At 53.8% G+C, this 16039-nt stretch overlaps 2 protein-coding genes across 2 annotated transcripts; both read left to right on the forward strand.

Moving 5' to 3' along the window:
- Positions 1 to 3202: 3202 nt before the first annotated feature.
- LOC128903340 (olfactory receptor 14J1-like) lies at positions 3203 to 3688 on the forward strand (the record flags this gene model as incomplete). Its single annotated transcript, XM_054187357.1, has 1 exon — positions 3203 to 3688. A coding segment is annotated over one exon (486 nt), but the record flags the coding sequence as incomplete, so codon positions are not given.
- Positions 3689 to 14845: 11157 nt separating this feature from the next.
- Positions 14846 to 15703, forward strand: LOC128903322 (olfactory receptor 14J1-like; the record flags this gene model as incomplete). Its single annotated transcript, XM_054187337.1, has 1 exon — positions 14846 to 15703. A coding segment is annotated over one exon (858 nt), but the record flags the coding sequence as incomplete, so codon positions are not given.
- Positions 15704 to 16039: the final 336 nt, after the last annotated feature.

The raw sequence follows: 16039 nt of genomic DNA on the forward strand, positions 1-16039 counted from the left end.
GATCCCCATCCACTGCTGGTTGTTCTCCTCCAGAGTCCTGCCTCAAAGCACCAAGGCCTGGGAGACCTCGCTGCTGGTAACTGAGGCAAAGAGGACATTGAATATCTCAGGTCTAGTCCTACTCCTACTGAATTCGACAGCGGTCCTACATTATTCCCTTTTCTTCGTTTAACTGTTCCTGAATTACCTAAAGCTCATCTCGGTGCCCTGGAATTCCTATTTGAGTTTCAGTTGAGTTTTGATATGCACCACTGCTGGATCTGGAGGATGCTGCCATTTCACTTGGCCAAAGGGCTTTCCCACCAGGCTCATTCATGATCCCTGAGACGATGCCCTGTCTCTATGAACGGCTCCAGCAGAGCTTGCGGTTATCTAATAATAAGACCAAAAAAGGTGATATTTCGATGTAACTTTGAGAGGAGAATTAAAAGTTCTGGAAAGAAGTGTCTCTGCCCAGCTGAGGGAGGGAACATCAGTGGTGACTTCATCCTGTTTCCCAGCAGGTTCCCCTGGAGCCCCAGGGACACCTGGAGGGAGCCCCGAGGGGGCAGAGAAAGGGCTGCCTTGGGCTGGTCCTCTGCTGCTGAGCTGGGCTGGGCTCCTGGCATGGAGGGAGCTGATGGCAAGCGGGCAGCGCTGCAGAGAGACAGCTCTGCCCAGGAGCAGCTCCTCTGCCAAGCGCAGCAGGGCTGAGGGCACTGCCTGCAGGCAGCGAGGGCAGAGGAGGGAGGCAGAGAGTGTAAAGGCAGTCTGGGGTGGGAGGAGAGAGGAGAGCTCGCTTGGAGAAAGATCATCACAGCCCTGAACAGGGTAAGTCTCTGGCTGCAGGGCAATGCAGCTGCGGTTCCTGGAATGATCTCCCAAAGCTGGCACATCCCACAGCCTCTGGGATCTATCAGGAGGTCTCTCACAGTTTCTCCAGCGTAGAGGAAAAGGACTTGCTTTGGAGCAGGGCTTCCCTGTGGCTCTGTCAAAGGGACAGGGCACATCAGCTGCCTTCACCCGGGGATGGCTGCAGTGTGAAGGTGGGTGTGCAGCCAGGGGTGCCCAGGGCTGTCCTTCAGAGCAGGGTCCCTTCACCCAAGGGTGCTTTGTGCCGTGGCAGGGACTTATCTCCTGTCAGGATCAGCTCTCCGTTTACCTGAGGAGCTCCCAACAGCAGTGCGGGGAGAAGCTGTGGGGGGAAGAGGCAACTCCTGGCAGGAGAGTGTCCTGCTGTCAAGGGGGTGCTGCGTGGGGCAGGGCTGCTCTCAGCTGCAGTTCACCCCCAGGACATTTCCCAGGGGATTGTTTGAGGGAAAGCTCAAGGCAGGAATTACGTTACAGATAAGGAGCTTTCCTGCGTTTGTGTTTTTATTTTCCTAGTGAGAGGGTGGGGAGGTAGAACAAGGGATACATGTATAGGGAGCTCTCAAGTGGGAAGAAGTCAGTGAGACTCCTGAGCTGTAGCTTTGAGTGATCAGTAGGTCTGCCAGGAACCTCCTGGAGTGCCTTCAGCCACTCCTCTGCCCATGGGCAGCACCAGCATCAGCTCTGCTGGACCCATCGGGGTTGTTCTGACCTGCCCTTTTCCACCTGCAAACAGGAACATGAACCCGGCCAGTGCCCGGCAAACAGGCAGGTTTCTGTGGGGCCAAGGGGAGCGCACAGGGGTTGGGATGGGGTCTGTGAGAGCTGACAGGGAAAAGACATGGGACAGGGAAACACCTCCCAGGAGGAAAATCTCCCGGCAGCAGAGCTATGATCAGGGAATGAGAGGAAAGAGAAACCAGAAATGCTGTGGGAGGAAGGATTCAGAAAACTCTGTATGATCCCCTCCAATGCAGACCCCTTCCCCTGAGCAAGTGTCTCCATGGGAATGAAGTGTCCAAGCTCTCCTCTAACCCGTGGGGCTGTGGGCAAAGTAGTCTATGTGGCTGGGGAATGAGCTGACTCTCCCCTTCTGAGATACCATCACTAGGACACTTGGGTGTCTCCTTGGGGTGTCCTTCCAAGCACTGCGCTGCCCTCCAGGATGCCAGTCTGTCCTGGAGCATCCTGGTGTTACCTGAATGCCCAGTGGAGAAGCGCAGAGACGCTACGACCAAGGAAAGGCTGCTGGGTTTGTGAAACGAGCCATGTGTGTCCTTGGCGAGAAGTGGGGTGCTGAGACCTTGAGAAAAGGTGAGACGCTGAGCTCTCGGCAGTGGGTTTCTCTGCTCTCAGCAGCGCCTGGTGTCTTTTCAGGTCTACATGTGAGTGTGATTCCCCTCTGTCTCAGAAAGGCACAAGCAGAGGGCAGCTGGGAACAAGACAGAGGGACAGGCCAGCTCCCCTCGCTCTGCACTAACCCTCAGACAATCCCCTGGCCTGGCAGGACTCCCTTTGCTGTCCCTGAACGCAGCAGAAATGGTGAGGGTTTCTGAAATCCAAGAGAATCTCCTGCTGAGATGGGAGAGAGCTGTATAAGAACCTCTCTCCAACACTCTTGCAACTGTGGTTTCATGGCAATGGGAGTGCAGAGACTGACAAGCCCTTTTTTCACGAGGAGAGGTTTATCTGAGAAATTGGGACACCAGGACTGCCCACCCCATTCCCACGAATCTGCTGCTGCAGAGCAGGGCTGACTCCTGGGCATCCGGCGGGCAGAGGTCCCGCTCCTCCTGGCACACCTGGACAGAACCAACCAGAGCTCCAGCCACAGAGCTGAATGAAGATCTGACAGAAATGGAAAAGCAGAGCAGAGCGTGAGGTATGAGAACTGGTGTTGATTTTTCTCAGAAAAGTCTCCCCTAACTTGTCACTGTGCTTTCCTCCTTGTTCAGTGCTCCACACCAAAAGGCACCAAATGTCCAACAGCAGCTCCATCACCCAGTTCCTCCTCCTGGCGTTCGCAGACACACGGGAGCTGCAGCTCTTGCACTTCGGGCTCTTCCTGGGCATCTACCTGGCTGCCCTCCTGGCCAACGGCCACATCATCACCACCATCGCCTGTGACCACCGCCTCCACACCCCCATGTACTTCTTCCTCCTCAACCTCTCTGTTCTCGACCTGGGCTCCATCTCTGCTACTCTTCCCAAATCCATGGCCAATTCCCTCTTGGGTACCAGGGCCATTTCCTACTGGGGATGTGTTACACAGGTCTTTTTTTTCTTTTTCTGTGCTGTAGCAGAGTTTTATCTTCTCACCATCATGGCCTATGACCACTACGTTGCCATCTGCAAACCCCTGCACTACGGGACCCTCCTGGGCAGCAGAGCTTGTGTCCACATGGCAGCAGCTGCCTGGGGCAGTGGGTTTCTCCATGCTCTCCTGCACACGGCCAATACATTTTCCCTGCCCCTCTGCCAGGGCAATGCCCTGGACCAGTTCTTCTGTGAAATCCCCCAGATCCTCAAGCTCTCCTGCTCACACTCCTACCTCAGGGAAGTTGGGCTTCTTGTATTAGGGTGTTTTTTAGCTTTTGTGTGCTTTGTGTTCATCGTGCTGTCCTATGTGCAGATCTTCAGGGCCGTGCTGAGGATCCCCTCTGAGCAGGGACGGCACAAAGCCTTCTCCACGTGCCTCCCTCACCTGGCCGTGGTCTCCCTCTTTATCAGCACTGCAGTGTTTGCCTACCTGAAGCCCCCCTCCATCTCCTCCCCATCCCTGGATGTGGTGGTGGCTGTGCTGTACTCCGTGGTGCCTCCAGCCGTGAACCCCCTCATCTACAGCATGAGGAACCAGGAGCTCAAGGATGCCCTCTGGAAATTAATGACCAGGTTATTTTCTGCAGCAATAAACTGTCTCCGGCAAATCACTCATAATGTAATTCATTATACGCCAAGCCCGTCTTCTATAGGTTTGGTTAGGGGTTAGGTAACTGTGTGTTAGGTTTGGTTGAGGGTTTTGGCTTTTTCTTACTTTTTTTTTTTTTAAATTATATACTTTTGTCCTCAAATAAATGTCATTATTTGAGATTTTTTTTTTACTACCTATCTATCCAAATTTCTGAGACTCACAGAGTCATGCCCAAAATCCTTCTTCTCAGGCCTTTTCTGCACGGGTAGAGCTGCAGGGGTAGAGCCTGAGCGCCGAGGAGGAGGGGAAAGAATCCCAGTACTTGCAGAGCACCAGCACTTGTTCTTTCCGGGGCTGCTCTATTTTCACTTCCACACTCGCCTTCTGAGCCCCTGTGTTGATCTAAGGCCTGAGTGCTCTGGCAGCTTGGTCATGGTGCTGCTGTGTAGCAGCTCTGTGATCACAGGCACGGAGAAGCAATGGGCACCTCTGAGAAAAAGCTCGTCTGCATAACAGAGTTTCCACCATGAAAGGGGATCTGCTCAGGGCAGTGCAGGAAGGATTAGGTCTTCTTCCACAGTTGCTGTCAAGAGCGTTCCTTCAAACGTGCCCTGGTGAGGGATGCCCAGTAAAGAGGTAAAGAGTGTGCGTGTGCAGGGTGAGGGCACACACAACAGTGTCCTTGCACAGCCACACCTCCAGGGACAGGACTGAAGGACCAGCAGAGCGGGGTCTGGTCTGTGCCTTTGTTTGCTGGACACCCCGGGGAAGCTGTCCCAGGGCAATCGTCACAGAACAGACACCTGAAACCACCATTTGCAGAACTGGACGCCTACGCAAACCCAGAGAGGATGTTTGTCTGCCTGTGGAGAGACACCGAATAACGAGGTCAGAAGTCCCTGTTTGCATGGTTCAGAGGAGATTTCGGCATGCACACCGTGTGCATGTGGGGACATGAACCCGAGAGAGCACAAACACCAGCAGCTGTTCTTAGAAATGCCCGAAAGTGCTGTGGGACAGGCCGTGTCCCTTCATTGGAGAGTAACGTCCCCTGGGAAACCCCCTGAATGCAGCACTGGGATGGGCTTCCTTGACCCCAGGTCCCTGTGTCCATTCCTCACGCCGTGGGGCATCTCAGAGAGGTGCCGAGCAGGGAGACACAGCGCGGGGCTGAGGTGCTGCCGGCCTCTGGGAGTGGCAACAGGAGGCCATGGAGTCTGCTGCAGGGCCTCTGCCCGTGCCAGGGAAGGACTCGTGTCTCTGAGCAGCCCTGCCAGAGCCCTGACAGTGCCGTGTGTGTCTCCAGGAACACCTGTGTGCTACCTCACCCTCCCCTCTCTTCATGGCCTGTCCCTTTGATTACACGGTGTGACAGAAGCACCTCTGTGGAGCATCTCCCCTGTGCAGTCCGAAAGGGTTCTGCAGGCGTGAGCGGCATTGCCCTCTAGAAGATGGCATTTCTCACCTCTCACAGAGCACAGAGCACGTCTAGGGAGTAGGAATGCAGTGAGAGGCACACACCCTCCATGTTTCACCTCTCTGAACGTCCTTCACAATTTTTTTAAGCACCTAACAGAGAAGCAAATGTCTTCAGAAATAGGTGGGCTGGGCTGTTTGCACCAATGCTGAAACTCTCCTGATGTGAAACCATTACATTCATCATGGACTTTGTTTTCATAACCTCTTTTTAGACCCAATCTTCCCCTTCCTGTTCATGCTGGAATCCTGTGTGTGCAGCAGAGCTGCACTTGGGGGCAGCTCTCCTGCCCAGCATGGGCAGGCAGAAGGCGTTCTCCACCGGCTCCTCTGCCCTCCCTGGAGCCACTCCTTTCTGCGGCACCCCCACCACTGTCAGTGGGATGCCCAGAACAGCCCTCCTGAGAGAGTTTAACAAAGCCCTGTTTCAACACGCACCTCACCCCTGCTCGATCCTCTCATCTACAGCCTGAGGAGAAGGAAGGATGGGGGTTGGGAGGAACTGACAGAAACAGCTTAGGAAAGCTGTCGGCTGCCGAGAGATCCCGTTGGAGTCGTGGGCTTGTAGGAAGAAATCACTTCTGGTTTTCTTCTGAAGCGGCCCCCAAGGATCTGGACAGCGAGTATTGTGTCCTGGGCACTCCTCTGGCAGCGTGTCATAGTGAGAAGACTTTTGGTGTCATGGAGATGGAGAAGGCTGGCCAGTGCCATTGTGAGACCTCTCTCCAACACCTTGGAAAGGCCAGAGCCATCTGAGAGCCTTGGAAAAAGCAGAAATGAAACCAGTTTTCAAAAAAGCAGGAAGGAGGATTGGGACAAGGACAGACTGGCCAGCCTCACCAGGGAAGGGATATGACAAGTCCTCCTGCAGCCATCTGCAGGCGTTTGAAGGACAAGAAAGGGATGGCAGAAGACATGTGGGAGGGAATAGAAGGGGTTGTTGTGTACCCAGACTTTAGCAAGGCCTTTGACATGGTCTTCTGTAGTCTCCTTATAGCCAGGTTATTGACAGCCGGGCTGAAGAAGTGGACGATGTGGTTGGTGGAAAGCTGTCTGAATAATGACAGAGGGACATCATCTGTGGTACAAAGTCCTTCTGGAACCCACTTACTAGTGGCATCCATCAAAGACCAGCCCTTGACACCTACTATGGAACATTATTATCTCTCCGTATGATGGCAGACAATGCACTTTCACCTCCTTTGTAGATGATGCCAAGCTGGGGGAGCCCTTGAGGAATCCCACCCTGTTAGCACTGTTGGTGGCAGGAGAGTTGGGAAGGATGACTGTGGTGGGTTAAACATGGCAGGGCACGGAGGGTCGGAAGGGAGAAGCATAGAGGGATGGCACCTTTGGGAATGAGCGCACAGGAGAGGTGACCCAAAGCTGACTAACAGAGTACTCCATCCCACCTGCATCTTGCTCAGTATAAAAGCTGAGGGATCACAGGGCTCAGGCTCTTTTTTCAATGTCAGATGCCAGCTGGAGGAGCGGTGCTAGAGGAGGCTGGGAAGCAAAAGCGTGGTTGTGATGTGACAATTCAGGGCAGCACTTGGCCAGGGGCTGGTGCCAGGGGAATGGCGCTGGAGCCCCGGTGGTCCTGCTGTGGCCGGGACATTAATGGCCCCTGCGAGCGGGGTGGGGGCGGGGGCAGAAGGAGATGCCCTGAGCCAGAGAGGGAAAAAATTAAATGGCCCAAGTGGGGCAGGAGCAAAGCGAGTCACCCCGATTTCAGCAGAGGCACAAAGAGCCACCTTGAGCAGGGCAGGAGTAAATCCAGGCACCTGGTGTAGGGCAGGGGCAAAAGGAGCCTCCCCAGGCAAGAGAGGGGAAAAACCAGCTGTCCTGAGGGGGACACGATGAAAAGAAGCCACCCAAGCAAGGCTGAGGCCACACTGGATGCCCCAAGGGAAGGATATAAAGAAGAAAGCCTCCCCAAGTGGAGCAGGAGGCAAACTCCCTGCCCTGAGCTGAGCAGGAGGAACTCACTGCCCCGAGCAAGAGTGGGGAAAACTGGAGGACGCAGGAGGTGCAGGGGCCCAACTGGTGAGCTCAAGGGCAGGGATAACAACCAGCTGCCTTCTTGGGGCAGAGGCAACACTCATTGCCCTCCAGGCAGGTCGTGGGGTTAAACCAGATGCTTAAAAGCCACCCACAAATGTTTTTTGGATCTGGAGGGTGGGAGAGCAGCTGGGTGGGGGCCTGGCAGCCACCCAAAGTGCACCCAGCGCAGTTGCTCAAGGGGGTTCTTTGGTAGCACTAGTTCAGAGTCAGCCTGTGGCTGTATCTTGGGGGTAGATTAAATTCATTGGAAACAAACCTGTCAGACACCAGGTGCTTTGCTACAGGAGTCTCGTGGATGCAGTCCTGCACCTGGGAAGAGTGGAAAAGAAGTCCTCAGCCCCCCGACTGTGCCAGCCAAAGCTGTGAAGGGGCTCGCTGACAGCCCTGGGCAGGTTTTTATTCCTGGGGCTGGTGTGGCTCCAGGCAGAGGCGGGAGCTCTGTGGGCAGATGAGCAGCCCTTGGCCAGCAGTGCCTGGGGCAGCCCAACAGCTGCCGGCTGGTGGCTGCAGGAGGTGCCCCAGCTGTGGTGGCTGAGGGGCCACAGTGTGTCCCCGTGCATGTGGGGGTGGCCCCTGTCACAAAGGGGCAGTGATGTGGCACCTGGCCACTGCTTGTGAGCTCACCTGGCCAGGGCTTGGCATCCTCAAGAGCGGGCCAGCCAAAGCTCCTTGGGCTGAGCTGGCCTTGGGACAACTCGGCTCCTTCCTTTGCCACTTGCTTGGCTGCTTTTTCCCAACCATTCATCGTTTACTGCCCACTTCTCCTCACCTTCCATCCTCTTCTGAAGGTAATGATGATTTGACCTTCAGGACAGATCATACAGGAGGTAGATATGGGATCAAAGTGATGGCTGGTCTATGCCTTCGGAGCTTTAGGATGAGCTGTTACAGCTTTATAGGCTGGCCAGATACGCGCTATTGGTAGAGTTCCTATTTGCTAATTGTTATTTCTTCAACACATCCCAGGGTGGGTAAGTAGGGGGTGGCAGTGTACTCTGAGGCTTTGGGATCCGTCTGGAATGAGAAGAAGCCCATCCTGACGGTTGCGGTAGGAAGAGAGACAGAAAAGGAGCACAGCAAAAGCAGCTGTTAAAGCAGCGGCTGAAAGCCGGTCCCTCCTGTGTCCAAGGGGGCAAAGTGTGGGGTGGAGAACCAGAGGGCTCTGCTGCTAATGGCAGCCAGAGGGAAGCAGCAGGTCCTCTTCAGAGAAGGTGACACCCAGTGCAGTCTTCCCAAAGGGCCTTGGTAACTGCTGTCAGTTGGAGTCCTGTGACAGGGACAGCAGGGCCGTCAGCTGCAGCTCTGCAGCGGCTGGAACTACCACTGAAACGGTGCTGGTGGCGGATGCTGTTCTCTGGGTTTAGTTTGGGATTTTTTGTAATTTATTTTGTTGAAGTGCAACTATTTCTTTGCACTCAGGTGTCAGGATTAGCACTGATCTCTTTCTGGAGTATGTCCTGGCATCCTTCATCATCCAGAGATTTCCCTGCTGTTCCTGAAGAGGAGCGATGGCCTCAATGGGGCCACCCATCACTCCTGTGAGTGCCGACTTCACCATCAGGCTTGGACTTTGTGAATCCCCAAAGGCAAGGGACGTGGCTGGTGCTCCGTCCCTGAATGGTGATGTACCGGCAATCGAGAGGGAATTCTGGGGTGAGTCAGTCATGACTTATGAGCCAGTTTTGACATCTCATGTCATGACTTCTCATCATCATGAGACGTGAGGGATGCCCCCATCCATCCCCCACGTCCATTCAGCACCCAAGCACATCATCAAGGCCTTTCAGCCTTCAGTTCCCTGAGTGTGTTCTGCACTCCAGTTTGGGAAGAAAAGGCCTATTTTCACCCATGGCACTGAGGAAACTCCCTTTTATTGCAGAGATACCACAAAGGAGGCCAGCATTACCATGGTTCCATCCCATCTCCTGAGTGTTCCATCCCATCTCCCATGCTCAGTGTAAAAGATGAGGAATCAAAAGGTCGGCTCTTTTCTTCAATGGCTCTCTTTGTTCAGTGACTGATGTCTGAGGAGGACCCTGTTTCTCTGCCTTTGATCCTGACCTGTGTGTTCCTGAATCTATATCCGATATCCAGTTCCTATCTGGTGCTGAGTCCAGTCCTTGACTTCCCCAGTGCCTGCCATTGACATCTCCCTGGGAGCCTGAAACGGTTTTGTGTGCATTGTATCTATTTCATTATTTCCTTTATATTTTATTATTAATATTTCATTAATGTAACTACTTTAATGAACTCTTACTTTTTTATTGCAGTAACCATTTTTTTCTAAACTCATAAATCTTTTCTCTCTTTTCTGTGTCTCCTTGGAATGAGAGGTGGGGGAGAGCATCTGTCATCTCACCATTGGCCAATCTGCCCCAAACCACGACAGCCCTCCTGTCCAGCTGGTTTTTACCCATCTATTTATCCATCCATGCAGACCATAGTGTGCTGACATTGAACATTGTGGGGGATGATGCTGAAAGCCTTGCTGACTTCCAGGTAGAAGACAATCATTGCTCTTCCTTGCCCAGAAATCCTCTCCTTTCTTCAGAAAACGTAAAAAGGATGGCCAGGAAGAAGCTACCTTGGGTAAATCCAGGGTAAATCACCTTCTCTTTCAGACACCCAGAAAGGGGTGTCACAGTGGGGCACAGCCTTCTGTTACCCTGCTCATCCTTTGGGCCTTTTTGCAAGGTGCATGCAATGTTTGGGTTCTTACAGTAATCAGGGAGTTCCCTCAGACTCCGTGACCTTTCAAAGATGATGGAGAAGGGCCTCACGGTGACACCGTCCTGCTCGCTCAGGTCCTTGGGAGCCTGCCCCTCCAGCCCCATAGGCTGGTAAGGACTATGTTTGCCCAAGTGACACCTGAATTGATCCGCATTCACTGCTGGTTATTTTCTTCCAGACTCCTGCCTTGAGGAGCAAAGGGCTGAGAGACCTTGCTGGGGAAGACTAAGGCAAGGGGGATACAGTATCTCATATTTCTCTGCACCTGTTCTTACTAAATTCTGCAGTGGCCACAGATAATCTTTGGGTTTTTTCTTGCATTGGTCTGGAAGTACTAAGAGATCCTCTTGATGTCCTCGAAGCTCTTGCAAGGGTCAACACTAGGGAAGCTTTGGCTCCTCTAAAGCCATCCCTATTTCTAAATTCCTGCTTGAGTCCCTGCATCCACGTTCCTTCCTTAGCCAAGCTGCTCTCCTGAAATGTCTGGTTGTTTTCCAGCTTATGAATGTCGACAGTTCTTATGCTTGGAAGATGCTTCTCTGAAAGACCAACTGTACTGAGCTCTGCTGCCTTTGAATACTGCTGCCCATGGGCCTACCACTGAAAGTCCCCTGAAGAGGCTAAAATCTTCTCCCAGTATTTCATGGTCCCTACAGCCAAAGCTGACACTGGTTTTCGCATCCCTGATCAGCACTTCCTCTTTTGCAAGGACTGGATTGGAGTGAGCATCACCTTTGTTGGTCTGCGCCTGTGCAAAGAAGTTGTCCAAAGAGACCCCAACACCAGCTGGACAGTATGCATCCTGCCATGCTCACCTGCCAGTGAGTGTCATTAAAGTCTCCAATAGCACTTGGAGTCATGGATCTGAGGACTTCCATGGCTTGCTTAAGCAAACCTTTCTCCACTTCCTTACCCTGATTGCAGGTGCTTTGTCTCCAATGAGGGTGTCACACTAACAGGCCTCTCCTTTGACCCTCACTCACAAGGGCTCACGCAACCTGCTGCACATCCCATAGAGGAGCTCCACACATAGAACAAGCTCCTGCACATGGAGGGCATCTCCCTCCTCATCTTCCTGGCCCGTCTCTCCTGAAAAGCCCCTATGCACCATGGCAGCACCACTGTGAGCTGTCCCACCACCCCTTGCCACTTATTCCACCAACGTACAAACTCTAGGATGGCACATGGGACTCCACCTCCTCTGGTCTGTGCCCCAGGCTGAGGGCACTGGTGCACATTTGGTCTGCAGCACCTGAGCTGGAGCACTGGGGCCAAGCTTGGACTTGTCCCAGGCAAACCCAGTACCAAGTGCCCAAGACCCCACACCTGCTAATGCTGTGCTCCAGACCAGAGACATACTGGATGCGACGGCAGGCGGCAATGTGAAGGCACTAAACGAGGAAACGCTGCTCCCTACAACACCAGAAAAGCCAGGCTGGGCTCTGTAGCCCTGGAAGAAGCAGGCTTTGTTGTCTGTAGTGTTGCTGAAGACCTGTGGCGGAGGTGAAGCTGATCTCCAGGATGACAAGGTGCTGCTCAAAATGTCCTTGCGTGTGGATAAGCTGTGATCCAGGAACACTGTGAAAATCATTCACCTGTGTCGACTGTCTCATCAAGGGCCTCAGGAAAGGATTGTTGAAAGAAGAACTGGGAGAGTTTGGGAGCAGCCAAATCATTTGAGGCCCCAGTGTGATAGGCTTCCTGTTCATGACCTGCTCTGCATCAGCTGAATGGAGATGGGTGAGACCGTGCCTCACTGCAGTGGTGGGTTTCAGTCGCTGATCCACGGAAACTGAACGTGCCTGAGATGCCACATAGGCTTGCACAAAGGAACCAAATCGGCCTGCAGTGCCCTCTGGGGTGTCCCTCACGCATCTGCTCTGAACACCAATGGCTTTCCCATAGGTCCTGTGCGGTCCCTGCCAGCCTGTGCTGGAGAGCGCTGGCATCTCACTTAGCACCACAGGCCTGTGTTTGGCCATTGAGAAGCTTCCTGAATTGGGTTAAGCCATGTAGGGATGTCCCTGAAACAACTGCCATTACAGTCAGTGGAGAGCTAGGAACTACAGCTGATGGAGAAGAGAAAGAGAGGGACTTAGGTCTGTTTGCTCAGCTGATGACCTCTGTAGGCTGCTGTAGATATAAGGAAAAGGAAAGTTTTTAGTTGTCTTAAATGTAAACACCTGCTGTCATTTCCATCTGCCAAAGGAATTCCTCACAAGGCTCCAGGATGGTGCCCCCCGATGCTGCCTTGTCTCTCAGCATTGCCGCATTAGAGCTTGCAGTCACCTGCAAATGTCTTGGACAAGCTCTGGTGTCACCTCCAATGTCACCAGGTGTTTCCACCTGAACAACACCCTCAATCTCCATTAAGTAGCCTGAGAGCTGAGACAAGGAGCTCCCATACAGCTGCCTGTGTTTGTGCACTCCTGAACTGAGGCAAGAAGAATCCCACCTCCTGTGGGTTTGTGGAAGGAACAAGAGGGAGTCCTCTCCTAGCCCAGGACTTCAAACCCAGGATGAGATGCCTCAAATGATTCAGCTGCATCACTGCACCCACCAGGGGTAAAGAGCTGTGTGGGTGTCCTGTCTAATGGTGAGACAAGGAAAGGCTATTCTCATGCCTAACTCTGTCTCTGGTAATAGAAATGACACAGCTGGAAAGAAGTGTCTCTGCCCAGCTGAGGAAGGGAACCTCAGTGCTGACTTCAGCCTGTTTCCCAGCAGGTTCTCCCGAAGCCCCAGGGACACCTGAAGGGAGGCCAAAGTGGGCAGAGAAAGGGCTGCCTTGGGCTGGTCCTCTGCTGCTGAGCTGGGCTGGGCTCCTGGGACAGAGGGAGCTCATGGCAAGCGGGCAGCACTCCTTCCACAGCACTGCAGAGAGACAGCTCTGCCCAAAGCGCAGCAGGGCTGAGGGCACTGCCTGCAGGTGCCAAGGGGAGAGGAGCAAGCCAGAGATGTTAAAGGCACTCTAGGAGCGGGGGGATAGCTGAGCTCTCACTGCGGGAGGAATCTTCACAGCCCTCTATATGGTAAGTCTCTGGCTGCAGGGTACTGAGTTTGGTGTTCTTTGGAGGACATCCTAGACCTGGTTCATCCCGCAGCCTGCAGGACCTGGCAGGAGGATTCTCAGAGATTCCCAAGTAGAGGAGGAGGACGTGCTCTGGAGCAGGGCTTCCCTGCTGCACTTCAGTAGGTCGGGGCACGGTGGTTTCCTTGTCTTTGGGATGACTGCAGGGGTACCAAACTGGGTGTGCAGCCAGAGGAGCCCAGGGCTGTCCTTCCGCAGACGGTCCCTGCACCCCGGGGGATCACTGCCAGGGCATTTCCAAGGAAGCTTTTCAAGAGGCTGGTCAAAGTGGGGATTACCTGAAAGGGAAGGAGTCTGTGCTTTGAGATGAGTCACCTTGTTTGGCTGGGTGGACAGTGGGAGATGGGACTTTATTTTCCCACTCTTGCGAAGGCACGGGGTCGCCCACTCCCTTTGAGTTCTCTGAGCCGCCCCTTTGCCCCTCTGCAGGCAGAGATGCCCTGGAGCAGTTCCCTGCTGCCAGGAGGTGTTTGCAGGGCAGAGCTGAGCACATCGCAGGTGGGATGGAGTTCTCTTTGTGTGAGCACTGCAAAGGAGGAGACCTGGGCACAGAGAAGCGGTTCCCAGCAGAGACAGCTCCAGGCAGCAGAAACATTGTCAGAGAGGGAGAGGGAGGAGATCCCAGAAACGTGAGGGGAGGGGGGATTCGGGCACCCCCCTGCCATCCGCTGCAGTGCAAGCACCTTTCCTGCAGCAGCTCCCAGGTCTCCTCTCCCACACAGTGCAGCCCCCCACTCTCAGCGTCACAAACACTCGGCCATCACTTTCTTTCCCAACAGTTCAACCAACAAAGAGGGAGATGGGGATTCAGCTTCAGCTGAGACACAAGCACTTGGGTCCTGCCATGCAGATGTTTCCATGGAGGAAAAGCAGCCAAATCCCCTCGCGGACTTTGGAGCCAGGCACCAGAGTGTGCCTGACTGGAAAAGACCTTTTAGGACACCCCATCTTAAAGACATTTGGCTCTTTCCCTGAGGGGGCCCTGCTGAGCTGCAGGCTGCCCTCCAGAAGGTCACAACTCTCCCATGGCATCTCTGTGTTTTCTAAGTACCCGACAGAGAAGACACCACAGCGCTAAGGCCAAGGAGATGCCACGGGACGGCTGTAGGTCGGCAGCTGCAATGAGGCCTCTGTGTCCCTGGCTGGGAGGGGAGAGATGAGATTCCTCTGCTCTCAGCAGTGTCCTGGTCTTCTGGGGGGAACACCTGGGTGTTACTGTCCTCAAGCTCAAAAAGGTGCCTGCCTAGGGCAGCTGGGAGCAGGGCTGAGGGACAGGTCAGCTCTCCACACTCTTCACTGAGGGACAGTCCCTTTGCCTGCCAGCACCCACAGGATTTCACTTGGAGTGCAGCAGGAATGCTCCAAAACTCCTCAGCTCTTGTGTGACAACCGGAACAAAATCCACAGAACAAATTCCCCTCAACTTTGCTCTGCCGTCGGGTGAATTAGGAGTGACAATGCTGGAAAGCTCTTCGATATCAAAAGTGGATGTAGGCTAAGATCACCCCGTCTTCCTATCGACCAATTGCTGTAGGCAGGACTGAATCCTGCAGAGCGCCCTGCTCCCAGCGGCACCCTCAGCCAGCACCAACCACAGCTCATGAAAGGGACCTGCCAAAGGTCTGCTTGAAAGGGGAGAGGAACTTTCAGAAGTTTTTCTGAGAAACTGAATAGACTTTGGTCTCTTCTTCGAACAGGTCCCCATGTCCAGAGGACAAATATCCAATGGCAGCTCCATCACCCAGTTCCTCCTCCTGGCATTCGCAGACACACGGGAGCTGCAGCTCTTGCACTTCGGGCTCTTCCTGGGCATCTACCTGGCTGCCCTCCTGGCCAACGGCCACATCATCACCACCATCGCCTGTGACCACCGCCTCCACACCCCCATGTACTTCTTCCTCCTCAACCTCTCTGTTCTTGACCTGGGCTCCATCTCCACCACTGTCCCCAAATCCATGGCCAATTCCCTGTGGGGCACCAGGGACATCTCCTACACAGGATGTGTGGCCCAGCTCTTATTCTTTTTCTTTTTCATGTCAGCTGAGTATTTTCTTCTCACCGTCATGTCCTATGACCGCTACGTTGCCATCTGCAAACCCCTGCACTACGGGACCCTCCTGGGCAGCAGAGCTTGTGTCCACATGGCAGCAGCTGCCTGGGGCAGTGGGTTTCTCTATGCTCTCCTGCACACGGCCAATACATTTTCCCTGCCCCTCTGCCAGGGCAATGCCCTGGACCAGTTCTTCTGTGAAATCCCCCAGATCCTCAAGCTCTCCTGCTCACACTCCTACCTCAGGGAAGCTGGGCTTCTTGTGGTCAGTGCCTGTTTAGGCTTTGGTTGTTTTGTGTTCATCGTGCTGTCCTATGTGCAGATCTTCAGGGCCGTGCTGAGGATCCCCTCTGAGCAGGGACGGCACAAAGCCTTTTCCACCTGCCTCCCTCACCTGGCCGTGGTCTCCCTGTTTGTCAGCACTGCCGTGTTTGCCTACCTCAAGCCCCCCTCCATCTCCTCCCCAGCTCTAGACCTGGTGGTGGCAGTCCTGTACTCATTGGTGCCTCCAATACTGAACCCCCTCATCTACAGCATGAGGAACCAGGAGCTCAAGGATGCCCTATGGAAACTGGCTCAATGGACGTTGTTTCACCATTAATAAATTGTCTCCCCTTCTTCGCATGTTTTCTAGACTTTCTGTTAGGCAATAAGCCTGCTTTTTTCTCTTGCAGTCATCCTGCTTCTGTATAATTTTCTGGGTTTGTACCACTTGTCTTGAGGTTTGTTCCAGTTGTGTCTGAGCCTTGCACAACACTGTGTCAAAGGTGACCTGCCTAATAGCAGCTCTTCAAGAAAAAGGCATCTCCCAGGTGCAGTGCCTGGATGCTAGGTGCTTCCTCCAAAGGTGCTGCCAATAAAATGTCCA

This window comes from Rissa tridactyla, unplaced genomic scaffold, assembly GCF_028500815.1.
Source record: "Rissa tridactyla isolate bRisTri1 unplaced genomic scaffold, bRisTri1.patW.cur.20221130 scaffold_29, whole genome shotgun sequence".
In the NCBI taxonomy this organism is placed as follows: Eukaryota; Metazoa; Chordata; class Aves; order Charadriiformes; family Laridae; genus Rissa; species Rissa tridactyla.